We start from the raw sequence: 27,939 nt of genomic DNA, 5'->3' as shown, positions 1-27,939 counted from the left end.
CTTGATTTTCAGGAAAAATATCAAGGGTGCCAACAATTTCGGCCATGACTGTATGTTATTTAAAGAAAATAGCAATTTACCTTCTATTTCGAACCATACATATGAAACCCCTGGCAGCTTAAATCTACTGTTATAGTTGTGCAATTATGGTTAAAAAATAAAATAACGGAAATTATAGGCACAGAATCTCCATGTATGCACTGCTCTATTCTGACAGGGTAGCCATCCCCTTGTGTTCAGGCTGATCTAATGATTATGCATGTGAAAATACAATCTAATAGTGCACTATAAATATGAACAACAAACTCCTATTTCCCCAGTACAGATTTACACAGGCAGGTAACCTAATTGTGCTGGGTGAAGAATTCTTAAATTAATCAGCTTTCATAGGTGAAGTGACTGGTGTGCAGAACCTGGGCTTTTTTTGGATGATGACGTATGCTTCAAGTAGGCTTCAAGAGAATGTTCAGATCTGGAAAAAAAAGATAGGAGATTAAAGTGGATCTCCAATTTTAGGCCACACTCACCCTGTAAAAACTAAAAACAATATAAATACTTGTAGAAGCACTTTACAGTAAAGTGCACTCCATTCATCTTTGTGCAGTCCCTCTTTGGCGAGATAACCACAGTTTAGTTACATACCTGCCTGCCTGACTGACAGCAGCTGCCTGGGTGGAAAATGTGCACATTTTGGTGCTCTTCGGCTTAAAGAATAGCAGCTTTAGAGAGATTTCAAGCTTTCCATTCAAGTTTCACATGTTAACAAACAGGTAATAACTTTTCCTCACATGAATCCAGGGTACCAGGTCAAAACAACAGGTAGTGTGCAAAAATCTTTCAAATACAGATAAAGGTAGCAGTAAGGGCATGTTCAGTAATGTAAAGAAGAGTTAATACCTATGTCAGTTTGCTCAATCATGCTTTGGGATCTTTCCCATTCTACAGCCAGGAAGGCCGGTTCAGGATCTACAAGCACTGTAGTGACCTCTTGTGGTTACTGCATGCACTGTCACTTTTACATACATGCTAATGACCATATAAAACTTTGAATAGAGACTTCTATTTATGAAGGGGAATTCCAGCTTCATCCCAACTTTAAAGGTTAAGTTCACCTTTTAACAAGAAATAATAAATGTACATTTTTTTGCAGGTATAAAAAAAAATGTGCACATTCACTATTTTTGTTTTAGGTGCCTGGAAGGCGGAGCCTGCATGGCCACGCTGTCTTTGAATTGTGACAGCAAGTATGGGGAGATCCCCGGCTCGTTGCTTAAAGGAGAGGGGGGGGGGGGGGCAGAGAGGGGTCTGATGCTGGACATGCTACACCCTAAATATGGGTGTAACATGTTCAGAAAGCTGAACTTATCCTTTAAAGCTGTCCCCTTCCCCACCTAATTCCTATGCGTACCTATTTTCAGTCTGCTCCAGTCACGGGATTTAGTAAATCTCCCCCATGTTCTTTCAGAGCCTTCACGGACCGCTCCCTCAAGAGAAGGTAGTCCGGGTAAACCACAGGCAGCATACTTCAAAAGCCTAAGAGTCCCAACACTGGAGCCAGCATGTTAATGAATACACAAGGAGCAGAGGACAGGCAGAATGGAAAGGTCACAGACTGATAATGCATTCAAGCTGTGGTTTGAAACCATGAATGATAAGTTAAACTCTGTATCTGTTTACGATCTTTGGCACCTGGAGTCTGCCTATGAACTAGTGTACCTTTGTTCAGTGTCCAGTATCACTGTTAGTGTTGGGCTTCATGTTCGAGTCTAATGCAGGTTCGACTCAAATACTGGCCATTCGTGTGTTCCCTGAACACACGAAAGGTAAGGGCGTTCGGTGGCCTGTTTGCCTGCTGTGCCCCACAATGCACTGCGCCCTGACAGTGAATTGCGATTGGCTAAACCAATACACCTGACCACAGGTCAAGTACAATGCTTTGGCCGAACACAGCCGTAACCCCACCCCCTTGTGACATCACAGTATTTAAGAACTGTCATCGCGGTGCAGCTGTCAGACGGCGGGAACCAGCTTCAAGAGCAGGTTTTTTTCTTTTTTCGGGTCGGCAGTGGCGGCGAGCATCGTGATTGACGTTGGATCTACTTTGAAAGACATTTTTTTATTTTTGTTTTTATTAAAGGACTTGTTAAAGACTGGGGGGGGGGGGGTACCAGGATCTGTGGCCCCCCTTGTTAAAGAGGGCTTCCAGATTCCAATAAGCCCCCCCACTCGCAAACCCCCACAACCACAAGCCAGGGTTGTGGGGAAGAGGCCCTTGTCCCCATCAACAAGGTGCTTTGGGAGGGGATGGGGGGGGGTTAGCCCCCTTGCCAAAAAGCACCCCCCCTCATGATGAGGGCATATGGCCTGGTATAGTTCAGGAGGGGGGCACTCACTCGTCCCCCCTCCTTTCCTGACCTGCCAAGCATGCTGGATAAGGGCCTGGTAAGCAAGAATGAAAAAATGTTTCACTACTAAAATACTGCATGACTTAATATAATTCATGCAGTATTTCAGTAGCTGAGCGGTATCTTACCACATACTCAGATGCCATAAGATACCGCTCAGTAAATTGTCCCTGTTTGAATTTCACGGTCGAATGTTCAGTAGGTTCGAATGTTCGCCCGCGAACCAAACGGGGGTGTTTGGCCCATCACTAATTACTGTTTTAAATTTGAACATACAACTTGTGTACAAGTTCTCTAACAAAAACTGATTTTCTGTAATCATTTGTATGTGTTTAAAATGGTACCTGCAAAGTCACATCCATTTTTGTAGTTTGTAATGCTCAGCCAGACAGCATTAACCCCTTGCACTTCAATCTGTTGGGAAAGGGGGAATTTAAAATGGGTGTCCAGTAAATAATAAAAAGAGGGAGATCCTGGTGCCAAATTTGCCAACTCATAAAAGTGGGTCTTCAGAGACAGAGCAATTGTAAAGGCAATTGAAACAGATCTGGACCTGGAAAGTGCTGGGCCCGATGCTTGAGGTTCACTGCCAGGCACACTCCAATGTCTAATCCAGTGGGATCTAGATACAGTAAGGCTAAAATTACGGATTAAGGGCAACTATGTCAGGTAGTTGTGGGAAAGCACAGTCTTTCTGCAGCTACATGGAGAAGAATCTTGACTGAAAAGAAAAGCAGTCAGGAAAAAAAGTAGGTTGTTTTAAAATCAGCAGAGCTGAGAAGACGTCTATCCTTCTAGAACACTAGAGAAACATATAGGCATGCTGGTAGTAGTTACCTTTTGTACCATTTGCCCCACCCCTGTTAGAGATTGTCAGCTCTCAAGAGCTGGACCATCTTAACCCTCTTGTCTTGAATGGTATTTTAAATGTTTACCTTTATATTGTGAAAAGTTTCACAACTGTTGGAGCTATACAAGTTCTGCATAATAATATTACTAGGAGAGGGTATACCCTGAGGTGGCCTACAGTTTGTTTGCCAGTATCCAATCCTTCTGTAGGCAGCAGTATAACCATAATGTTTGAGTCCTCTTGTGTCCCTCAGAGGATGTGAAAGTAAAATAGTTTTGTAATCTAATAGTATGTTATTTACTAGGGGCAGCTGGAGGAGAGAGAGTGTCTATGCCAGGGGTGGGCAAACTTTTTGACTTGAGGGCCGCAATGGGTTCATATATTGGACCCGGGGGCCGGACCAAGAGCAGATGAATGATGTGTATGTGTCATCCATAGTAAGTATAGGAATATTCCCCCATAGTAAGCATAGTAATTAATCCCCCATATAGTAATTAATCCCCCATATAGTAATTCATCCCCCCTATAGTAATTCATCCCCCCTATAGTAATTCATCCCCCATATAGTAATTCATCCCCCCTACAGTAATTCATCCCCCATATAGTAATTCATCCCCCATATAGTAATTCATCCCCCATATAGTAATTCATCCCCCATATAGTAATTCATCCCCCATATAGTAATTCATCCCCCCTACAGTAATTCATTTCCCATATTAATTCATCCCTCATATGGTATTTCATCCCCCACAGTACTATTCCCCCCCAAGTAGTAAGCCAAGTCCCCCCTGTGTCAATTCACTTACCTTTGCTCCGTGCGTTCCTCTCGCCGTGTTCCCGAGCCGTTCCGGTCTTCAGGGCGGACTGAGAGGAGCCTAGCTCCCCTCCCCTCACGTTCGTCACGCTGCCCCGCCTACACACATCCTGACAGCCACATCCGCGGGCCGGATTAAAAGGTCCGCCGGGCCGTAGTTTGCCCATTTCTGGTCTATGCCCATGTAAGAATTTATGTTTTTCTTAAGCTGGCCATAGCTGGTTTGAATCTCGGCCAGTTCAGCAGGAACCAACAAAGATTCAAACCATCTATGAGCAGGCTGATTGTACCCAAGTTGATTGTTGCATGACTTGGGTACAACCCGCCTGCCAGATTTTCCATGCGTTTATTGCCAGCGGCAATCACATAGGGGAATCGAGTGACTTTCTTTCCTCTAAACCATGGTTGAAGGAAAGAAAATCACATCATTTAAGGCCAGCTTTAGAAATCTCCTTTTATTTCTACCATCTGTAAGCAGATGCACTGTAATAGTATCAATTTCTTGAAGTTGAACATTAAAAAGTTCTAACCTTGTGATCCAATCTCTGGTATTCCCCTGAATTTGGCCTCCTGCCACCTCTGGAGCGTCTTCCTTCAAGTGCAAAGGCGATGATCTGGAGGAAGAAAGAACCCTAAACAGTGTGTATGCAACACGAGTTAAAAAAAAATAGCAGTAGGTAGACCCAACCAATATACAGTTTATCAACTATCTATAAATATCATATAGGTCACTAAACATGCGTGAGTTCATGAATGTGCATTAACATGAATCACACAACATGACCAAATATGGTCCTTAGGTAAATATCTAGCCATATACACTCACTGGCCACTTTATTAGGTACATCTGTTCAATTGCTTTGTAACACAAATTGCTAATCAGCCAATCACATGGCAGCAAGTCAATGCATTTAAGCCCCTAGATGTGATGAAGGTGACTTGCTGAAGTTCAAACCGAGCATCAGAACAGAATGGGGAAGAAAGGGGATTTAAGTGACTTTGAACGTGGCATAGTTGGTGCCAGACGGGCTGGTCTGAGCATTTCAAAAACGGTTGATCTACTGAGATTTTTACCCACAACCATCTCTAGGGTTTACAGAGAATGGTCCGAAAAAGAGAATATATCCAGTAAGTGGCAGTTGTGTGGATGAAAATGCCTTGTTTATGTCAGCGGTGAAAGGGCAGACTAGTTCAGATGACTGAAAGGCAACAGTAACTCAATCACTTGTTACAACCAAGGTATGCAGAATACCATGTCTGAACAACCCGTCGAACCTTGACCACTCCTGTCAGCTAAGAACAGGAAAAGGAGGCTACAATTTGCATAGGCTCACCAAAATTGGACAACAGAAGATTGAAAAAACGTTGCCTGGTCTGATAAGTCTCGATTTTAGCTGAAACATTCAGATGATAGGGTCAGAATTAGGAGTAAACAACATGAAAGCATGGATCCTTCTTGCCTTGTATCAACGGTTCAGGCTGGTGGTATAATGGTGTGGGGATTTTTTTTTTTTACACTTTGGGCCTTTTAGTACCAATTAAGCATCGTTTAAATGCCACGGTCTACCTGAGTATTGTTGCTGACCATGCCCATCCCTTTATGACTACAGTGTGCCCATCTTCTGATGGCTATTTCTAGCACGATAATGCACCATGTCACAAAGATCCCAATCCAATAGAGCACCTCTGCCTCCACAGTCACCAGATCTCAATCCAATAGAGCACCTTTGGGATGTGGTGGAAAGGGAGATTCGCATCATGGATGTGCAGCCGACAAATCTGCAGCAACTGCGTGATGCTATCATGTCAATATGGACTAAAATCTCTGAGGAATGTTTCCAACACCTTGTTGAATCTATATGTTAAATAAAATGGTGCAGCACTAGATACTAGAGCACAGTTTATACACACAATATATATACATGCGTGATATCACTCTAAGGGTGATCAATAAATATAAAAGTTCGATGTAATAGTGCGGGTCATGAAAAGATCCTAATTCAAGGTGAGTGGACGTCCTGATCCAAGGTGTGATGATAGGTGTGATCACACAAATAGGTGAAAAACGCACCCACCAGATGTGCGTTTAATATACGCAATATGTAATCCTGCGTCACCAGGCCATAAAACGATCATCAGATCCCAGATCAGATTGTACCCAGATCACCATCCCGGCTCCACGGAAGTGAGGTCATCCGAAACCGCTACCAGGTATCACCACCGGGGTCCTGAGTCCTCCAGATGGGCACTGCGAATGATAGCCCTCACACAGAGTGCCCAATAAGAGACCTCATAGCGTGATACTGCTTTAGATGCCTCCTTGCTGTTCTTTCACATGTGTTTGTCTGTGCTCAGGTGAGTGCTATCATTCGCAGTGCCCATCTGGAGGACTCAGGACCCCGGTGGTGATACCTGGTAGCGGTTTCAGATGACCTTACTTCCGTGGAGCCGGGATGGTGATCTGGGTACAATCTGATCTGGGATCTGATGATTTTTTTATGGCCTGGTGACGCAGGATTACATATTGCGTATATTAAACGCACATCTGGTGAGTGCGTTTTTCACCTATTTGTGTGATCACACCTATCATCACACCTTGGATCAGGACGTCCACTCACCTTGAATTAGGATCTTTTCATGATCCGCACTATTACATCGAACTTTTATATTTATTGATCACCCTTAGAGTGATATCACGCATGTATATATATTGTGTGTATAAACTGTGCTCTAGTATCTAGCGCTGCACCATTTTATTTAACATATATGTTTGATTGGAGGTTTTATTTGGTTACCTTTTCGGTGTATCAGCTGCTCAGTAACATTCTTTGTATATACACATCTATACACTTTTTGTGTATACACATCTATACATTTTTTGCATTTAAGTCGCGCTCACTATAACGTCTTATATTATAATTCTTGTTGAATCTATGCCACAAAGAATTATGGCAGTTCTGAAGGCAAAAGGGGGTACTAGCAAGGTGTACCTAATAAAGTGGCCTGTGAGTATGCTTCTAGTGATTTGACTTTCTATGATAACATCTAAACCTAAAAACAAAAATGTAATATATTTCAGCCTACCAGTCCTTAGTTGTGCATTTATTTACTTTTTCAGGCTAAGAACATTTTCAGCAAGTACAAAAAAAACCTTTTAATCTTGCCAGAAATGAACTGCCTGTCACTTCAAGAAAGCATAAAAGAAGGGGCACAAAGTGTGTTATTCACAGAATTACCAAGTAAAAAAGACTGAAAATAAGAAAACAAATTCCTTCACCTCATCTAAAGACCAGCAAGCTGCAATATAGAAAATTTTTGTTTTTGGATTTAGATGTTTTAAATAAAATATAAAAGAAGAAATGTAAGAAAAAGTAGCTATGCCAGGTACAGCTTATTGTAGCTATGTGACCACTGAACGCTGTCTAAATCTCAATCATTAGTGTCATGGGTCTGGTGGTGTTTTCCCAGGCAGAGCTACTCTGACAGACTGTGTTTCTGTCTATTTAGAGGCTCTGCCCTCACTAGCCGGGGTTGGGGCATCCATCTAGTCTACGCAGACCCTCTCTCCATTTGCTTTTGTGATATGTCCTACTGTCCTGTACTGATTTCTACTGCTGTTTATATCTCATTGCTATGGTTACACCTCTGTTTCTGTCTGCTATAAACTTGCACTGACTCTGCGCCCGTCTGTCTCTGGTTGGTCAACTGGGCAATCCCATGGTATACAAATTGGAACTTTACCACTGAGGCACAAATGACACTTGTGCCTTCATCAGCTGGCAGTGCAGTATACTGGTATATGTGTATTATGAACCTGTACCCAATATCCTGGACACATGTTCCTTCACTGCCCTGGATTTCCTTTAGGCTTTTTTTTATCAAGTCTCTTCACCCAAGCAAGTCCCTAAATACTACCAACAGTTTCCTGCTGCATTTGAAACTCATAAATTAAACTGAGACTGCCAAAGCTTTGCTACATAGGGTTTATTCAATCAAGCTCCATCTACCAGCACTCCTATTCCCAGCCTAATCTGACTTGCCACTAAAAGGGACTGACTGATATTTAGTAAAGGGTTATAAACAGGTAAAACATTTTTCAAGTGTTCTCTTATATGTACTGTATGTGTGTGTGTATATATCTATCCATCTATCTATCTCACATATTAGGTTACCTTGCGTTTGTTGTGATATGCAATATACAGCGCAGCCACTAGAATAGCTGAGGTCACAAGATAGGCAAAGAAATGGCTGCTTTGTGATGCGTCCTGGAGGATTGAAGTGTCTTTATTACTGAGGGGTGGGTATTCCTGCTTGCGCAGAGAGTCTGTGTTGTCTTCATCAGCTGTATCCACATTATCCAAATTATCCAATTCAGCGTCATCTGTCTCTTCTCTAATATCGTCCTCCTCTTGTTCATCCTCAGCTAATTTCTCATCCTCTCTAGGCTGCTGCTCATCCACTACATCGCTTTCATCATCAGTCTTCACTTCTCCCTCGTCGGGCTTCGCTTCACCCTTTCCCCCCTCGTCGGGCTTCGCTTCACCCTTTCCCCCCTCGTCGGGCTTCGCTTCACCCTTTGCCCCCTCGTCGGGCTTCGCTTCACCCTTTGCCCCCTCGTCGGGCTTCGCTTCACCCTTTGCCCCCTCGTCGGGCTTCGCTTCACCCTTTGCCCCCTCGTCGGGCTTCGCTTCACCCTTTGCCCCCTCGTCGGGCTTCGCTTCACCTTTTGCACCCTCGTCGGGCTTCGCTTCACCTTTTGCACCCTCGTCGGGCTTCGCTTCTCCCTTTGCATTATCGGCGGGCTTCACTTCACCCTTTGCATTATCGGCGGGCTTCGCGTTACCCTTTGCATTATCGTCAGGCTTCGCATTACCTTTTGCACCCTCGTCGGGCTTCGTTTCACCCTTTGCACCCTCGTCGGGCTTCGCTTCACCTTTTGCACCCTCGTCGGGCTTCGCTTCACCTTTTGCACCCTCGTCGGGCTTCGCTTCACCTTTTGCACCCTCGTCGGGCTTCGCTTCACCTTTTGCACCCTCGTCGGGCTTCGCTTCACCTTTTGCACCCTCGTCGGGCTTCGCTTCACCTTTTGCACCCTCGTCGGGCTTCGCTTCACCTTTTGCACCCTCGTCGGGCTTCGCTTCACCTTTTGCACCCTCGTCGGGCTTCGCTTCACCTTTTGCACCCTCGTCGGGCTTCGCTTCACCTTTTGCACCCTCGTCGGGCTTCGCTTCACCTTTTGCACCCTCGTCGGGCTTCGCTACACCTTTTGCACCCTCGTCGGGCTTCGCTACACCTTTTGCACCCTCGTCGGGCTTCGCTTCAACTTTTGCACCCTCGTCTGGCTTCGCTTCAACTTTTGCACCCTCGTCTGGCTTCGCTTCACCTTTTGCACCCTCGTCTGGCTTCGCTTCACCTTTTGCACCCTCGTCGGGCTTCGCTTCACCTTTTGCACCCTCGTCGGGCTTCGCTTCACCTTTTGTATCTTCATTGGGTTTCAGTTCATTCTTTGCACCAGCTTCAGTTTTTGGGATCTGCTTTACATCATCTTCACCCACAGGAGCAGCTAATGGAATATGAAAAAATACATACATATTTTAATCAAGGCTGATAATATCAACATATTGTGCTTCATTTTACGATAACAGTATGTAACACATAACATACCACTTTACAGGGCACCTAAACCCATTTACATCAGAGCTAGATCCATTACACAGAGGACATTGATGAATTAAAGTTTATGACAGGTGCTCCACTTTTACCTAGGCTGCCACTGGATTATAGGGGACCCAGTAATTCATCATTATAATGATTAACTGGAATATTGTTACTTCACAGTTATAAAATAATTACTTTCTTTTTTTGGGACACAAAGAAGTAATCTCAATACAAACTTTTATTTATTCCCCCGGGGGGTCCTAGCACATAGAGCACTTACTCCTGTTTAAATCCGTCCCTTGGTTGCTAAGCAGCATAGTCAAGCAATTTTGCCTCCAGCTGTCTGATCACAATGGCAGAAAGGAGATAGATTTGTGAGTAAGAGCTCTGGTGACTAGCATTGCCATTCCCAAAGATCAGATTACCTGTGGTACTGTGTACTCTACAGTAACTGTGACTGCATCTTAACATACACAGCCCTAGCCAATAGACCACATAGCACTGCAAAACTGAGGGCTCTTTTACTTCTTTCAATTAGGCGATCAGCACTGGGGGGCTGTACCATACTCAGCACTAGCCTGCTTTGGCGATTGTTCATTAAAAAGTGAAAGATTACATAGTGCTGTGGCACTGTATGATCCATAGGCTTGGCTCTCTGTTACTGTGAGAAGGTACAGGCAGCACTTAGCCCTAGTTCCTTCTCTAAGCTGAGTGATCTTTCACTATTATGAACAATTAGCACTTCTTGTTCATTCATATATGTAATCTATCCTTCAGAGCTCTGTGTAATTGATCTGCCAGCGCCCTGTATGTGTACAATCAGCTGGCAGATAGATCACACAGTGATCTGTCAATAGTAGGAATGAATATTAAGCACTGCTTGTTCATGTATAATACTAAATGATCACTCAGAGCTGCAGCTATATTATGTGCATTTGGTTTCTGGGAAAGAAACAAAAACGTAAAAACCAATGATGCATCCCCAGCCAGGAAATTCCTGTTATTACCCATATATGGCAATGGCATTATTTGGTCAATGATGTCAGCCAGCATCCCTGGTCTCTTCTGCACAATCAGCTAATGGCCAGGAAATCACCAGCTACTTAAAGGGGTCAGGGATAAATCACTGTCAAATGAAGAGTAGTAATAACAACCTCCTGCACTTAGGTGTGGTGCTAAAGGTATGCTGCACTTTCTGCTTGACTGGCTTGTAGGTATGACACTGGAGGTCTTGAAGCCCTCACAGGACAATAGGCGTCCTCACATGTACTGCTAAGGACAAAAAAAAAAAAGGCACACTGACCTAGCACATTGCCAAGATAACAATTTATTTAACAAAGTATTCTATTCACAAAATGCATGACATAGATTAGCATGTAAAAGAATGCAAACTACACCACCTCTAGGTCCATGGTACACCAGTACAATGGTGTGGGAAGCCTTCACAGCGTCCTATGACTTATGCTTTTTGAGCGCTGAGTCCTCTTCTTCAGAGCCCCAAAAAATGAATCACTAATTGTTAGTCAACCCAGTAGCCCTGAACTGGAACGGTCACGTTCATGCCAACTTCCCAACACATACGTTCCCCACTCTGAGCATTGGCGTCCCTCTGTATGACAACTCAGTGTTGATCTTAAAGGATAGATCCCTTTCATGAGAAAAAATATTGCAAACAAAAATATAAAATAATATAGCATTTACAATTGTAAGTCATATTGTAATTTATTAAAAATGTTGCCACTTTCCTTTTTAAACTGCGGCACTGCAATTTTCTGTCTTGCTTGAGGTGATTGTAGCCGTATTAGTGCACTTGCGACAAACAACTGAGTACTGTCCGTGAAACTTTTTTTAATTTGCGCTAAAATACATTTTTCAGGACAAGCTTTCAGGATGTACCTTATTCTTCAAGGTCCAAGCAGTACTAATACACAAAGTTTTAGCAGAATGTTAAAGTGAGACAATCTGTCTTTTTGTAGTTTGTTTTATTTCTTCTCAAAGATAGTTTTACTTTAACCGCTTCCGTGCCACCCTATAGAAGAAATACTGCTACAGGGCGGCACGGGTGTGCAAAATCACACATATATATATATATATACACACACACACATATATATGTGTGTATGTATGTATGTATATGATTTTGCTGTTCCGGACTACCTAGCGATCTCCAAGGATTTCCAACAGGGGGAGAGACCTGTATGTAAACAATACAGATCTCTCCCTTCAGCTCCTGCACACTGCTTTGTATGGCTCTGCATAGTAAAACAGCACACAGTTAACCCTTTGATCGCCCCACATGTTAACCCCTTCCTCCCTAGTGCCATTAGTACAGTGTCAGTGCTTTTTATTAGAACTGCTCACTGTATTGGTGTCATTGGGGATGTCAGTGACACCAAGTTAGTTCCCCCCAGTGTCAGAATGCCCAACACAGTCCCGCTATAAGTCGCTGATCACCGTCATTACTAGTACATTTATAAAAAAAAAAAAAAAATCAAATTTCGTCATAAATTTAGGCCAAAATGTATTCTACTACATTATGGTCTAAATTTATGACAAAATTTGATTTTTGAAAATTTTTTTACTGGACATGTTTAATAGCAAAAAGTAAAAAATATAGGTTTTTTTTTCAAAATTATCGAGTTTTTTTTGTTTATAGTGCAAAAAATGTAAACACCGCACGGGAGATCAAATACCACTGAAAGAAAGCTCTATTTGTGGGAAAAAGGACATAAATGTCATTTGGGTGCAGCATTGCAACGCCGTATTGCAAAAATGGCCTGGTCAGGAAGAAATCCTATGGAGGGCAAGTGGTTAACAGTCTGCTAAACTTTGTGCATTAGTACTGCCTGCACCTTGAAGAAGTGGGTGCACCCTGAAAACTTGTCCTTGTATGTATGTAAGTGCAAAAAACAAGAAACGTATCATGGACAGTACTCGTTTCTGTTATGCTTTTCTGTAAAATTCAATGCAATATGGCAACCTGGAGGCATTCTCTACACATGGTTGGAATGCCCCCAGAAATGTCATTTTCTGCTTGTATGATTCAAGGATTACTCCAGAAGTCTGCACTAAGATACCTGCATCAGCTGATCAAATATAAAAAATAACTCATTCAAAATCAGTCCTACACAAGACATGATCAAAGAGCTATAGCTTTAGAACAGAAACAGGTAGGACTCTGCAACAAAGTTTGTTAAATTCCCAGCACTTACATGTAGTAACTCTTTCACCACTAGCTCCCTAATCGTTACACTGGCAGTAATGCTTTTTGATTTTGTAGCAGCCATAGCAACAGATTCTTAAAGTGGCACAGTAGGCATCCTGTGCGCCTCCCTCCCTCTGCATACAAATTTCCCCACCCCAGACACTATTATTGTCTAGGCAAAAATGGTGTCAGCAATGCTGTGGCACCTGATGATGTCACTGTAATAATGCCAACTGGGCACTCCACAAACTGGTACGAGACAGGGCAGCCATGTTGTTTGAAATTTGTAGTCAGCAATGATTTCTTTTTTAGCAGCAGAATCTAACAACACACATCTCAGTCATCGTAAACGTTTCAAGCTTGAGGAACTAAAAGCTTAGAGCCGGCCATACATATATTAAATGCCAAAAGAATTTTCTTTCGAAAATCTTTTCTAAGAATTTTTGTTCGAATTTCACACCATTAGTGGGCCACAGAAACAACAGATTTTCATGTGTCCATTGAATCTGAGTGATCACACACTTTAGAAATTCGTTCATTTTTCAAAACATTTCCAATCGATGGGAGAATTGTGTGTGAAATATAATCAAAAAAGAAACAAGCATAAGCTGTGACCTGGAAAGAAAAGAAAATTCTTGGCCACGAAAATTCTATTCCGTAGCAACATGTGAACCAAGGCTTGGATGGTTGAATTTCAAAATTAATGTTGTCACCATCAGATTACAAAACGTCCTATTTTCTAAAGAAAAATTGTTCGGAATTCAACCCATGTATGGCTGCATATATCATCACTAGTAAATAGCTGAGCTGCTGGAATGGGCAAATATACATTTCTGGCTGGCTGTTGTAAGCAAAGAATGCAAATTTAATTGTAATTCTTAACTCCTGAGCTGATAATAGTACAGCAGAATAAGGACATATTTATCTGTATCATTTAATTAGCAGCATTTTAAGCCCAAACACCACTATACTAGAATGTACTGAAGGCAAACTGGACCCATTAAACTCAAAAGAAAAATGAACCATGCACATCAATCCAGGGATGTTGAATTCACATCGCCTGACGGTAGTTTTTTTCCCACCTTTAGCCCTGCTGCGGGCAAGCAGCGGCCTCACCTGTCAGGTGGAAGCATTCAGGGGGCAGCGCTGCCACCGATTGCTTCCAAACAGTGCTAGCCCCCTCCCCCCGTGTTAGGTCTCCCGGGCTCCGATTGCCCATCTGCGGGCCCGAGACCAGATCACCGTCGTCAGCTAGAGGGGTGGGAGGAAAGCAGACACGGCCACTCCCCTCCCCTTCTTGTCCTGACTCGGAAGTGACATTATGTTGCTTCCGGGTCCCCGTTGACAGATTCCCGGTCATGGAGGACGGGAAAGAATGTAATGCAGTGTGATGTGCACTTCATTACATTCAGTGGAGCACAGGGGAGACATTCAGGGTCTTTTAGACCTTGGATGTCTGAATAAAAAAGAACCTGTCACCAAAAATCATCACATAGGGGGCTTTGCTCTCTATGTGATGGACAAAAAAAAGTTAAAAAAAATACTTTTTTTTTTAATTGTAAAAAATGAAAGTTTCATCCAAGCACATAACATCCCTCCCAAAAAAGTTGAGCCCCCCCACATATACGCACAAACGTAAAAGCACACGCTAGGGCGCCCATGCATGAAAAAGTCAATACACGTTACATATCACCGCACACCAAAATGAGAGGAATAATTCTAGCACGATACCTCCTCCATAACACTATACTGATGACTTATAAGGGGCTTCAAAAGTGTTGCCTATAGAAAATATAGGGTACTGAAGTTCAACGCCATTTCATGAGCAATGCATAATTAAGGTTTGACATGTCGGCTATCCATTTACTCAATGCAACCTCATAGTTTACATTTTACCAAAAAAATAGGGCATATTTATTGCTTTTTTTTGTGCCCTATGGGTGCATTCGGTGGGGGGTTGTGGGGTGGGGAGCTTGGAGCATTGGTGGAGGGACCCCAGAAAAGGAGGATTGGAACTGCTCATGCAAAAACCATTTTTCAGAGTTTGTAAGTATAACATGTTTGTTATTTTAAATTAAAAAAAACACAAGCTTTACAATCACTTTAGGCTCCATATACACTTGTGTGACTTGTCATGCGACTTTGGACATCAAAGTTACATGAAAAGTCAAGCCCCATGTTTTCCAATGAGTACTGCTAATATCTATGTGACTTTGCCTCTGATCATTCACAGATTTCACACATAGTAAGCAATGATGTCAGAAGTGACATCTTGCTTACTACTGTTCATGTGATCACTGATTGGCCAATCAGTGATCACATGATCGGGACCTCGCACAGAGGTCCCGTACGATGCTCAGTGCTCCACTGTGTCCAGAGGACACAGCGGGTACTGGATCGTGGTGCTGTACGCTCCTAGGGAGTGTGCACAGTCCAAAATGGCCCGCCCCTGGACTGCCACCTACTGGCCGTTTATATACAGCAGCCGGACGGCAAGTAGTTAAAGTCATGCATTATATTGGTCCAACCTTCATGCGACTTGAGGTCCATATACTTCAATGTTAACGTATGAAAGTCGCACCTGAATGTTTTACATGCAACAGTTGTCTATTTACATTGGTCAAAGTCAAACCCATCCAAAGTTGCATGAAATTTGCACCCCAAAGTCACATGACTTTAGAGTCATAGAACTGTCAATGGAGCCTAACCCTCCAATCATATCAAGCCTGACTTTGAAATCGTGCGACTTAAAGTGAAGTCGCACGATTTCAAAGTTGGGTGAGATTCCGATTTCAGGTGCGCTTTCCAAGACATCAGACACAGATGTCTATGCAAATTGCACCAAAAGTAGTACATTTACTACTTTAGAAATCGGTGAGGCTCCGACCAAGTCAGAACCACATCGATTTGACCGTTGTAATTGCGGACAATAGGGTGTGACTTGGCATACGATTTGCAAGTTGCATGGCATGCAAATCGCATACCAAGTCGCATCCGATGTGACAGGGGTGTTAAGGACTTTCTAAAACAGCACCCAAGGATATAAATTAATATAAAAATTGTTTTCAGATTTAATATTCACATAATTTAAAAGTTAAAAAAAAAAAAAATCAGAAATCATCAATAGCTCTACTTCCTCAGGGCTGGCAGTGAATGGATTACAAGACATCCATGCAATTTCATTGATCTTCTGCCCCCATTCCTCTGTCAACCTCCCTCCACTGGTTCTTTCAAAAAATTCCCACTATTCATACTTTTTTTTTTTTTTTTTTTTTTAAACTTATAGTTACTCTATTTACTTGATATCCTGGGTCCACAATGATTTTGCACTTTCATATTCCTTCTTCTGGCCTTGTTCACTATTTTAATAATGCCATTTAAGGTTTAGATCATAACAATATTCTACATGAAACATTCCACATTTTTTTTTTTATAAATCCGTCCCTGGGAGGAAAGAGTTACAGGCTTTCAAATCCCCATTTCTGTGCAATACTCAGCCTGACTTCACACTTGAGCACGAGTGTGTTTATGTGGTTTTGAAGTACTTTTCTTTTGTACTATTTGGAGGCATTTTCACGCTTGGACTTTTTTGTTTTAGCCAGTGGAACACTGCTTACTAGAAAAAGGAGGAGATGGCTGTTTACATCTGGCTGCCCATAGACTGACAGAGCTTCCAATCAGGTCCACCTGAAAAACTGACCGGCGTACCTGATCAGCCCGCCTGTGTAGAAGAGGCTTAGATTTACCATCAACAATGTAATTTACTACTTGACTTCTGGAAGATTTACCCCCCTTCATGACCAGGCCACTGTTTTGCGATACAGCACTGCGGTATGCAACTGACAATTGGCGAGTCATGCAACACTACATAAATATAATTTGTCATTTTTTCCCCCACAAATAGAGCTTTTTTCTAGTGGTATTTGATGACCTCTGGGTTTTTAATTTTTTTTGCACTATAAATGATAACACACAGACATTAAATATATACACACACACATATATATATTTGGCACAATTTTCATACTTTTGGCTCTGTATGCCACCAGCATAAATTAAAACAAAACAGTCCAAATGAATTTGAAGTGCAGACGTTCAGCTTTAATTCAAGGGGTTGAACATAAATATCAAGTGCAAACTTTAGGAAGTGCAAACAACACAGTCCCTCCATTTTCAGGGGCTCAAATGTAATTGGACAAATAAATATAGTCATAAATAAAATGTTCATTTGTAATATTTTGTTGAGAATCCTTTACTGGCAATGACTGCCTATAGTCTGGAACCCATGGACATTACCAAAGACTGGGTTTCCTCCTTTCTGATCCTTTGCCAGGCTCTAAATGCAGCTGTCTTCAGTTGTTCTTTGTGGGTCTTTCTGCCCTTAGTTTTGCGTTCAGCAAGAGAAATGCATGCTCAGTTGGGTTGAGATCAGGTGACTGACTCGGCCATTGCAGAATATTCCACTTCTTTTACTTCTCCTGGGTTTCTTTTGCAGTGTGTTTTGGATCATTGTCCATCTGTACTGTGAAGCGTCGTCCAATCAACTTTGCTGCATTTGGCTGAATCTGGGCTGAGAGCATATCTCTAAACACTGCAGAATTCATCCGGCTCCTTCGGTCTTCTGTCACATCATCAATAAACACCAATGACCCAGTGCCACTAGAAGCCATGCATGCCCATGCCATCACACTCCCTCCACCATGTTTTACAGATGACTGTGTGTGCTTTGGATAATGAGCTGTTCCAAGCCTTCTCCACACTTTTTTCTTCCAGTCATTGTGGTACAGATCAATCTTAGTTTCATCCGACCAAATAATGCATTTTAGATGTTTTTTGGCAAAGTCTAATCTGGCTTTTCTATTCTTCAGGCTTATGGATGGTTTGCACCTTGTGGTGAACCCTCTGTATTTGCTCTCGCAAAATCTTCTCTTGATTGTAGACTTTGACAATGATACACACACCTCCTGGAGAGTGTCCTTCACTTGTCTGGATGTTGTGAATGGGTTTTTCTTTACCAGAGAGAGGATCCTGTGATCATCCACCACTGTTGTCTTCCGTGGATGTTCATGTCTATGTTGCTGAGCTCACCAGTGCGTTTTTCTTTCCTTAGAATGTACCAAATTGTTGATCTGACCAATCCTAATGTTGCTGCTGTCTCTCTGATGGATTTTTTTTTTTTATTTAAGCCTTACAATGGCCTGTTTTACTTGCATGGACAGCTTCTTTGAATGCATGATGTAGGTTCCCTGAATAAAATATAGCAGATCGCTATTGACATAACACAATTCTGCAATGTTTACATAGGCAGAGCTGTGTTCTGTCAGTCTCCTCTGCTATCAACAGGTGCCGACACTCATCCATTGCTTGGCACCTGTTGATCGGCTTCTGCTATGTACAGCAGAAGTGATGCTCCGGAAACAGGAGCACACCCCCCAGTGGCCGAAGTGCAAAATCATATGTATATACGTGATTGTGCACAAAACATCCACCCTGTAGCAGTAAATCTGTTATAGGGCAGATGGCAAGCGGTTAAAAAACAGTCAGTAGGTATACACATATCAATCATTGATTGAATTGTTTAGGTGTGTCCTCATATTACACAGTTTTGGTAGATCTAAAGAAGATTTTCAGAGATTGTACAACCATTTTGTAGAGTGTATGGTCAGCCTAAGGCTGATCATATACTATACAGACTGATTGTAATATCTCCTTTAAAAAACACCATCAACTATGTACTGTAACAGCCTCATATTACATAGTTTGGAAACGCTAAAGGAGATTGTAGAATCAGATTGTATAGTGTATGGCCAGCTTAAGGCTCACCACACACATTACAATCTGACTGCACAATCTACTTTAGATCTGCCAACAAGTATCTGTTGCAAGGATCTGCCTGATTGTATACACGATAGGATAGTTTAGGTGGATCCTCATATCACATATTGTAGTTTTAATAAAATGTAAAGTAGATTGTACAGAGATTGTAATGTGTACAGTGAGCCTTAGCTTACCACACACATTGCAATCTGATTGTACAATCTTAGTTCTCCCAACAACTATGTAGTGAAAGGACCTGTGTGACTGGATAGTTTAGGTCACCATATAGATATAAAATGGACTGTAGTCAATTGTGCATGGTGATGCTTAGGGTACACATTATAATCTGACCCCTCAAACGATTTACAATCAACCTCTGATTGCCAAAACTATATAATAGAAGGAAACTAATCTTTTCAATCAATATGTATACAATCAAGAAGGTCCTTAAATGACATAGTTTTAGTAAATCAAAGATTGTGTGGCCAGATTGGAAAGTGTACACTAAAGCTCACCATACACATTAACATTCTTAGTGTACGATGCATAACTTTTGATCTACCAAAACTATGTAATATCAGGGCACACCTAACGTGTGCATTCACTTTGTATCCAGTCAGGCAAGTCCTTCTACATAGCAGGACTGACCTTAGGTGTCTTAGAAGACTAATGAAGCATGCTGACGTTAAATTTAGCAGAAGGGAAACACGCCTTTAAAAGTGGAATTAAAGTCAATTTCTAAAATGTTGCTGACATGCAGGGTATTTAGGACAGAAGAGACCCTACTGGTCTCTTCTGCCATAAATGCATCATCCTCCCTGTCAACTGTCATATACACTGAGCTGCGGATGCGCAGCTCAGCGAACGTTTACGGCCCCGATCCATGCTGCAGAGATGTGACTCCCATGCACATACGCGGGAGTGACCCCATCGCAGCCAGGCCTATCGCAACAGGACCCAAAAGATTGGGTGAAGATGGAAGCACCAGGGGAACTCCAGACCGATCCCTCCGCAGTGTTGGAGGGACAGGTAAGTCTGCTATAATGTACTAATATGCCATACATACTAGCACATTATAGCATAATCCACCTGGGGGTCCCCAAAATAAACCAATTATATTTTTATTTTATGTAAAAAAAAAAAAAGTTATACTTTTAATGGTATTGCAGAGTGGTCCCTTACCTCCGTTTCTTGTGTCCCCTGCCGGCGCTCTCTTATCTTTCTGCCTACAACTGCAGGTATGGTCCCAAATCAGGCTGTGTGTGTTTATAGGCACACACAGTGTGGCTTGGCCACACCCCCACTCCCTCCTCAGAGGATTTGACTGCGAGACTAGTAGGAGCCTATGGCTCCCGCTTTTGCCCTTGTCTCTTGTGAGAAGAGAAAGAGAGGAGAGCAATGCTGCAGACCGGACAGCGCTGCATCGTTGGAGGAGTCAGATACGTGTTTACGGATGAATGGGGGGCTGGATGTGGGGTTGGGGGAGGCAGTGGAGTGTTTTTGTTTTTTTTAACCTTAATGTATAGAATGCATTCAAGTGGTTGTAAACCTGTACATATGCCCAGTGAAGTGACCAGCATTAGGCGATACACGCAGGGGTGTGGTAATTTAAAAAAAAAAAAAAACACAACTTGTTCAGGGACTAAATCGGTGCCCCAATCTACTTGCCCCTCATGACAATCTACTTGTCCTGATAAAAAATAAATTATAACCAAAACTGTATTTAAATCGAAGGTGATTTTAGGAATGTCTGGAGCTTTTAAAAACAAAAGGGGCTATATGGTGACTTAAAAGTTTAATATTTTTAACATTGCACTGTTTATCTCCTACTTTCCCCCCTGCCTGTCTGTCTCCAGCAACACACCCGGGGACTAGCTGGGAGGAGAGAGACCTTGCAGTGTAATGAGCACCGATTGGTCAGGAAAGGGGAGTGTCGGGCTTATCATTTAACCCTTTCGCTGCCAGAGCTGTTTTTACATTTTTTGCACAAGTTTCAAAAATAATTTTAGGCTGGAAGGTTACACGAAACCCCCCAAACATTATATATTTTCTGAAAGCAGAGACCCTAGAGAACAAAACAGTGGTAGTTCCAATTTTTTATATCGCATGATATTACCACAAAATTTCAGTAAATATAATTTATTAATGTTAAGGCACAAAAAAGCAATAAATTGCCCTATTTTTTGTAAAATATAAAGATGAGGTTGCACCGAGTAAATAGATATCCAACTTGTCAAACCTTAAATTTGTGCGTACTCATGAAATGGCGATGAACTTCAATACCCTATATTTTCTATAGGTCGACACTTTTAAAGCTCCTTATAGGTCATCAGATTAGTGTTACGGAGGAAGTCTGGTGCTAGAATTATTGCTCTCATTCTGGCATGCGTGGCAATATGTGACATGTGTATCGCAATCAACGTTTTCATGAGTAGGCGCCCCAGCATGTGCTTTTACGTTTGTATGTGCATATATGTGGGGGTGCTTAAATTTTTTTGGGAGGATGGTATGTGCTTGGGTGTAACTTTTGTTTTTTACAATAAGAAAGGAAAACATTTTTTTCTTTTTACTTTTTTCATCACATAGTCCCCATGTGATGATTTTTTGGTGACAAGTTCCCTTTATTGAGGCTCCCGTCTTGTTTACACACAGGTCTCTCCCCTGTCAGTTTCACCCGGGACCCGGTGATTGACATCCGTAGCCGCCAATGACAGCACAAGTAGGGCGGCGCGCGCCCCTACCTGGAGATGCAAATCATGTATATATATATATATGTGATTTTGCACAGCCATGTAGCAGTAGTTCTACTATAGGGAGGTGGGGAAGAAGTTAAAGCAGAACTTCACCCAAAAGCAGAAGTTCCACTTATTTGCATCCCCTCCTCTTTAACAACTGGCACTTTTTTTTTGGAGGGAGAGTGGTTTTGACAGGTACCCTCTCCCACTGTTGGATCGCCACAGTGGTCCAAGCAGTTTGCCCCCTCCCGCCTTCCCCCACTGCCTTCTGGGACACATCACAGGTCCCAGAAGACTGTAGGACCATTCACAAACCACAGTGCAGCTCGTGCATATGCAGTAGGAAACCTGCTGGAAAGCCGCAAGGCTTCACTGCCAGTTTCCCTTAGTTAAAGCAATTCTAAAGGAAGGATTTAAAAAGTTAAAAGGTATGGTTTTGCACAGAGCAGCCCCGATCCTATTCTTTTTGGGTCCACCATCGACAGGGATAGCCTCTTCCTATGAGGGCACTCGAGCAGGCTTGCTCCTGAGCAGCTCTTCTGCGAATGGACATTGACAAGGCACCCAAAAGGTTTTTTACCTTCATCAGGGGTGTGGACATTTTTTAAAAAACTAGTTGTCCAGGGACTAAATCAGGGCCCCAATCTACTTGTCCTAATAATTTTTTTTTTTTTTACCCAAAACCATATTTAAATTGGAGGTGATTTTAGGAATGTCAGGGGGCTTTTAAAAACAAAAGAGGCTTTCTGGCGACTTAAAACGTGTAATATTTTTACCACTGCGCTGTTTATCTCCTCCTCCCTCCCTGCCTCTCTCCAGCACTGCACCCAGGGACTAGCAGGGAGGAGAGAGACCTTGCAGTGTGATGAACAACAATTGGCTGCTCATCAGGAAAGGGTGGGTCAGGGCTTATACTTTATCCCATTCGCTTCCAGAGCACTTTTTGCGTTTTTTAAAAAATCATTTTAGGCCTGAAGATTACACAAAACTCCCAAACAGGATATATTTTCTGAAAGCAGAGACACTAGAGAAACAGTGGTAGTTCCAATTTTTTATGTTGCATGATTTTACTGCAAACTTTTAGTAAGAAATTTTTTTTGTAAAATATAAAAGAGGTTGCAGCAAGTAAATAGATATCCAACTTGTAAAACCTTAAATTTGTGTGCACTCGTGAAATGGCGACGAACTTTAGTACCCTATATTTTTTATAGGGCTACACTTTTAAAGCTCTTTATAGGTCACCAGTTTAGTGCTACGGAGGTGGTCAGGTGCTAGAAATATTGCTCTCATTCTGGCGTGCCCGGCAATATGTGACGTGTATCGCAATCGACTGTTTCATGCATAGGTGCCCCAGCGTGTGCTTTTACGTTTGTACATGCGTATATGTGGGGGCCTTATTATTTGTTTTGGGGAGATGGTATCTGCTTGGGTGTACCTTTCATTTTTTACAATACAAAAAAAAAATTTCTTTTCCCCTTTTTTTTCATCACATAGGGGACTTTGTCCCCAACGCGATGATTTTTGGTGACAGTTTCTCTTTGAGACATCCAAAGTCTAAAATAACCTGCATGTTTTCCCTCTGCTCCACTGAATGTAATGTGGTGCACATCTGCACCACATTACATTAATTCCTGGGGATTGCATTAATCTCTCAACGGGGACCCGGAAGTGACATTTTAGCGGCACTACCGGGTCAGCATAAGAAGGGGAGCAGACTTGTCCACTCTTCTCCCTCCTCTCTAGCCGTCAGGAAGCCGGGCCCGCAGATGGGCAAGTGGAGCCCACGAAACCTCACACCCGGGGCGTGGAGAGGCTGGCACTGTGTCAAAGCAATCAGCAGCAGCACTGCCGCCGATTGCTTCACCTGACAGGTGAGCCCTGCTGCTTACCCGCAGCAGGGCTAATGGAGGAAAAAAAAACTACCTGCCAGGTGCCCGGAACTACATGTCTGGGGCGTCGGGTGATAGGAATCAAACATCCCTGCCTTCATGCATAGAAGGTAAAAAAACCTTGATCCTTTACAACCACTTTAGGTTGCCGATGCCTGAAGCTGATTGAAGAATCAGCTTGGGTGAGAAAAGCTGCAGTCATTAGGAGTGTGTGTAAAACCCCCGTTGTCAGGGCTGGACCTGGCAGCGAAAGGGTTAAAGCACAGATTTCTTCCTTTTACTAATGCTTGCTATAGGTGAATTGATTTTATTCTTCAATCAGCCAGCAGGCTGACTGGAAAAAAAAAAAAGAACATATTCCTCCATCCAAACAAGCAAAGCCGTTGAAGGACTCCTTCCCGCTAAGATGTTGTATTCTGACATTGGAACTCTTTTGCTGTTAGAAAATACTGCTCAATGCTGCAGCTGGTCAAATAAAAGTTTTCTAACAGTCTCGTTTAACTAAAGCCGATTGGTGGATCACCTTCTGTCGAGCGGGAATAGTCATAGATGGATCAAAATTCAACCAGTCCTTGCTTAACCCACTAAATTTCGATCCATTTATGGGTAATTAAAAAAGAAAAAGCTTTTTCAGCCATACTTGTGGGTCACAGGAGTGCACTTACTTATGCTTTACTGTGACCCAGATTCAGCCAAAGCCCACTGTTGGCTGATGTTGCAGAGCAGCTCCAAACTCTGGATGGATCCTGACCTTATTGTCGAGATCCACCCTGCTGCCTGACTGACAGCTGGCCCCAGCTCTCAGCATGTGACTGAGAAACAAAGCCAGCTGCAACCACGTGCTTCAGTGAGTGCTGCTTCTCAGAGCTGACCGAGAACGAAGCGATCAGCAGTTATGTGATAGTTTAGTTCTCAGGCTCAAAGTCAGTGGGGGACAACCACAGCCTCACACCGATACTGCACCCATAGAGAGGAGTATGCATGTTTGTTCTTTTTAGCCACTGCAAACTTCTCTTTTAAATTTCACATCAGCATTCATCACTGCATGTTCATGTGAAATCAGTGAACACACATTTAAAAAAACCAAAAACAAAACAAAAAAAAACACATTAAAAAAACTTTACTTACCTTTTTTGCATCTACTTCCTGGTTTCCCTAGTGGTGTAGCCTCGGCCACAGAGATACTCCCTGTGAAGCCAATGTCACTAGTGCCTTCAGGGAGATCACTAAGTAACTAAGCTGGCATTAAATTCAGTTGTTGTTAAGACACAAAAAAAAAAAAATCAACCCAGGAGAAGGGAAAAAAGAAATATATATATATTCGCCATTTCTTGCTGTTTGGGAGAGGCGTTGGCTCCTCTAACAACTTGCCTACCAGGACATTTTCTACATTTTTTTTGCTGGAACAGTACTTAAAACCTACAAACGTGATATATTTTTCTGAACGCAAAGTCCCTAGAGAATAAAATGGTGGTTGTTGCAATTTTTTTGTGTTTCACAACATTTGGGCAGCTGTTTATCAAATGCAAATTTAAAAGAAAAAATACACTAAAATGAATTTTAGTGTACACAAACATATTAGAATACCCATTATTTAGGTTAAACTATGAAAAGACGATTTTGCGTCAAGTAAATAGATACCCAATGTGTCAAAATTTAAAACTGTATAAAAGCTAAAGACATGGCGACAAACTATGGTACCTAAAATTATCCATGAGAGGCGCTTTAAAAGCCTTTACAGGTTACCAGTTTGGAGTTAAAAACATAAGCTCTGGCACTAGAATTATTGCTCTCCCTCTGATGTTCATGGTTATACCTCATGTGTGGTGCAATCACCGTTTATATATGCGTGCGGTACCTATGTGCACATTTGAATTTTTGCATGAACACAAAGGGGTGGAAGGGTGCGTTACAAATACGGTAAGAAAAAAAAAAAAAAACACACCTGATGACACAGGATTTTTCATATTGCGTGTAAAAACGCACTTCTGGTGAGTGCGCATTTTTATTCACTTGGAACACATAGTCTGTCACTCCCGGATCGGATATCCATACACTAAGAATTGAGATCCTTTGGGATCCACACGTTTACACCTCTTTTGGACAATTATCTCACTAAATCACCACATGGTGACATCATTTAGTGCACCTGATGTATTATTAAAGATGTAAATATACAGTGGTATACATATATATAATAAGTTGCACAATATGACTCAGCGCTGCACCTGTCTTGGCTTATATATGTACGTTTGGAAGGTTTTTTTGGTTGCCTTTTTTTGGTGTTCTAGCAGCTACCTTGTTTCTCTCTTCTTTGCGTAGCGCTCACTAAACATTTCTCTTTTTTATGCACTTCAGCATGTGCTGTCCTCGCTCTGTCATTTTACGAGTTGCTGTTGTTCCCAGTTGCTTCCACTTTGTTATAATACCACTAACAGTTGACCGTGAAATATTTAGCAGCAAGGAAAGTTCACAGATGGACATATTGCACAGGTGGCAACCTATCACGGTACCACGCTTGAATTCACTGAGCTCCTGAGAGCGACCCATTCTTTCACAAATGTTTGTAGAAGCAGTCTGCATGCCTAGGTGCATGATTTTATACACCTGTGGCCATGGAGGTGATTGGAATACCTAAATCCAATCATTTGGAGGGCTGTCCCAATACTTTTGGCAATATAGTGTATGTCATACTTGGACCAACCTAAACGATCACATTGTATATACAGTCTGGCGGCTCCTTGCACTACAAAGCTGTTAATAGATGTAGATTGTACTGTGAGTGGTAAGCTGACACTACACCATCCATTCAATTCACATTCAATAGAAATTAGGCGCTCTCACTGATCTATGGAAAGGAAATCCATGCCACATTCTGCTCAGTAATCTCTCCGGTATCCTGTTTCCATTTACAATCACGACTATGGTGGAAGAGGAGCGGGGGGTGGGGGAAGTAGGACGATGGCCGGAAGTAGATAATGAAGTGTTAAGAACAAATTAGAGCCAATAGCTTCCCCTAACCCCGGACACCCTCAGTCTTCCTCTATATATAATGATAGTAAAGTTCTCCTCACCTCGGGCCGGGCACAAAACGCCCACCAGCAGCACAACCACCAACCCGGCTCCGCACAACACACGACACTCCATAGCTACAGACAGGACTGGACAGTCACTTCCGGAAAAACTTCCTGCTTCCGGCTGAGGCAGCCGCCTACTACACCCAGCACAATGTGGGAGGAGAGAGGTAGCGACGTTCAGAAACGTGTTAGTACGCCATCTTGGGGTAATCGTGAGGTAAAACACGGTTGTTCTATAGTATAAGGAAGATGTAGGGGAATGAGGCTGTCTTTGTAATGGTTTACATATAGGACTGTTGTGGGGAGAAGAGAAGGCGTGCTCATTGGATGGCAGCTAGAGGGCCCCGGGGAGGCGGATCTGGGGGCACCTGGGGTGCTCACTTCTGTACCTTGAGTGGTGTGACAAGCGCTCTTTACTGGCTCTGAGGACTTATTATTATTATTTTTGCTGGTTTTAACCACTTTTACCCCCTTCATGACTAGGCCATTTTTGCTCGGTCATGCAACACTGAAATTTATATTTTTTTCATACAAATAGTGCTTTCTTTTGGTGGTATTTTATCACCATTTGGTTTTTTATTTTATTTTTATATATATATATATATATATATATATATATATATATATATATATATAAATGGAAAAAAATGGACAATTTTGAAAAAAATAATTTCTGTTATAAAACAAATCCAATAAAATCATATTACTTCATAAATTTGGGCCAAAATGAATTCCGCTACATGTCTTTGGTAAAAAATAATCCCAATAGGCGTATATTAATTGGTGTGTATGAAAGTTACAGCATCTGCAAGCTACAGTATGTATACTGGACTTCAGGCAGTTCTGACTTTCTGGCAGGCTATCACATTTCTTGAGGCGCTAAAATGCCAGGACAGTATAAACACACCCCAAAAGACTGTTTTTGGAAAGTAGACACCCCAAGGTATTTGCTGAGAGGCATGTTGTGTCCATGGAAGATTTCATTTTTATGACACAAGTTTTTGGAAGATGACAAAAAAATTTTTTTTTTACACAAAGTTGTAACTTTAATTACATATTTCTCACGCATGCCAAGGGTATATGTGGAATTACACCCCAAAATACATTCTGCTACTTCTCCCAAACGTGGGGATACCAAATGTGTGAGGCTTTTTGGCAGTCTAGCCACATACAGGGGCCCAAAATCCAAAGAGTACCTTCAGGCTTTCAAGGGGCTTTAATTACGCATTGGATTTCCTGACTACCTATCCAATTTTTCGAGTCTCTAAATGCCAGGACAATATAAGCACATTCCTCAGTTACCCCTTTTTGGAAATTAGACATCCCAAGGTATTTGCTGAGAGGCATGTTGAGTCTTTGAAAGATCTTATTTTTGAAAATGAAAAAATGTATTTTTTTTTACACAAAGTTATCAGTTTACTTAGATATATCTCACCTGTCATGGGTACACATAACCTTACACTCCAAAGCACATTCTGCTACTTCTTGC

General features: G+C 42.2%; 1 protein-coding gene across 3 annotated transcripts; it reads right to left on the bottom strand.

Annotated features, from left to right (window-relative positions):
• Positions 1-26,555, bottom strand: TGOLN2 (trans-golgi network protein 2). Of its 3 annotated transcripts, XM_089692471.1 has the most exons (5): positions 26,448-26,555; positions 9,003-9,632; positions 8,242-8,822; positions 4,600-4,701; positions 1-472 (listed from the first exon to the last, which is right to left on the bottom strand). In XM_089692471.1, the coding sequence occupies exons 1-5, from the start codon at positions 26,518-26,520 to the stop codon at positions 467-469; spliced, it is 1,392 nt and encodes a 463-aa protein (XP_089548597.1). In that variant the 5' UTR covers positions 26,521-26,555; the 3' UTR covers positions 1-466. The 3 variants fall into 3 exon arrangements, with proteins under 3 accessions (XP_089548597.1, XP_089548595.1, XP_089548596.1); XM_089692469.1 differs by having other exon boundaries at positions 8,242-9,632; XM_089692470.1 differs by having other exon boundaries at positions 4-472; positions 4,600-4,683; positions 8,242-9,632.
• Positions 26,556-27,939: the final 1,384 nt, after the last annotated feature.

The sequence above is a fragment of the Staurois parvus genome, unplaced genomic scaffold (genome assembly GCF_062004578.1).
Source record: "Staurois parvus isolate SC_StPar_1 unplaced genomic scaffold, SC_StPar_1.0 ptg000586l, whole genome shotgun sequence".
Taxonomy (NCBI): Eukaryota; Metazoa; Chordata; class Amphibia; order Anura; family Ranidae; genus Staurois; species Staurois parvus.
Note: the sequence above shows the minus strand (reverse complement) of the source record. Positions and strands in the feature narration are given on the sequence as shown.

Bases quoted from the DNA above. Each gene is read 5' to 3' on its own strand.
- TGOLN2 (XM_089692469.1), bottom strand. From the start codon at position 26,520: ATGGAGTGTCGTGTGTTGTGCGGAGCCGGGTTGGTGGTTGTGCTGCTG. The intron at 9,633-26,447 runs GTGAGGAGAACT...ATATTCCATTAG, and splicing joins CGTTTTGTGCCCGGCCCGAG to CTGCTCCTGTGGGTGAAGAT. The intron at 4,702-8,241 runs GTAACCTAATAT...CACACTGTTTAG, and splicing joins CATATCACAACAAACGCAAG to GGTTCTTTCTTCCTCCAGAT.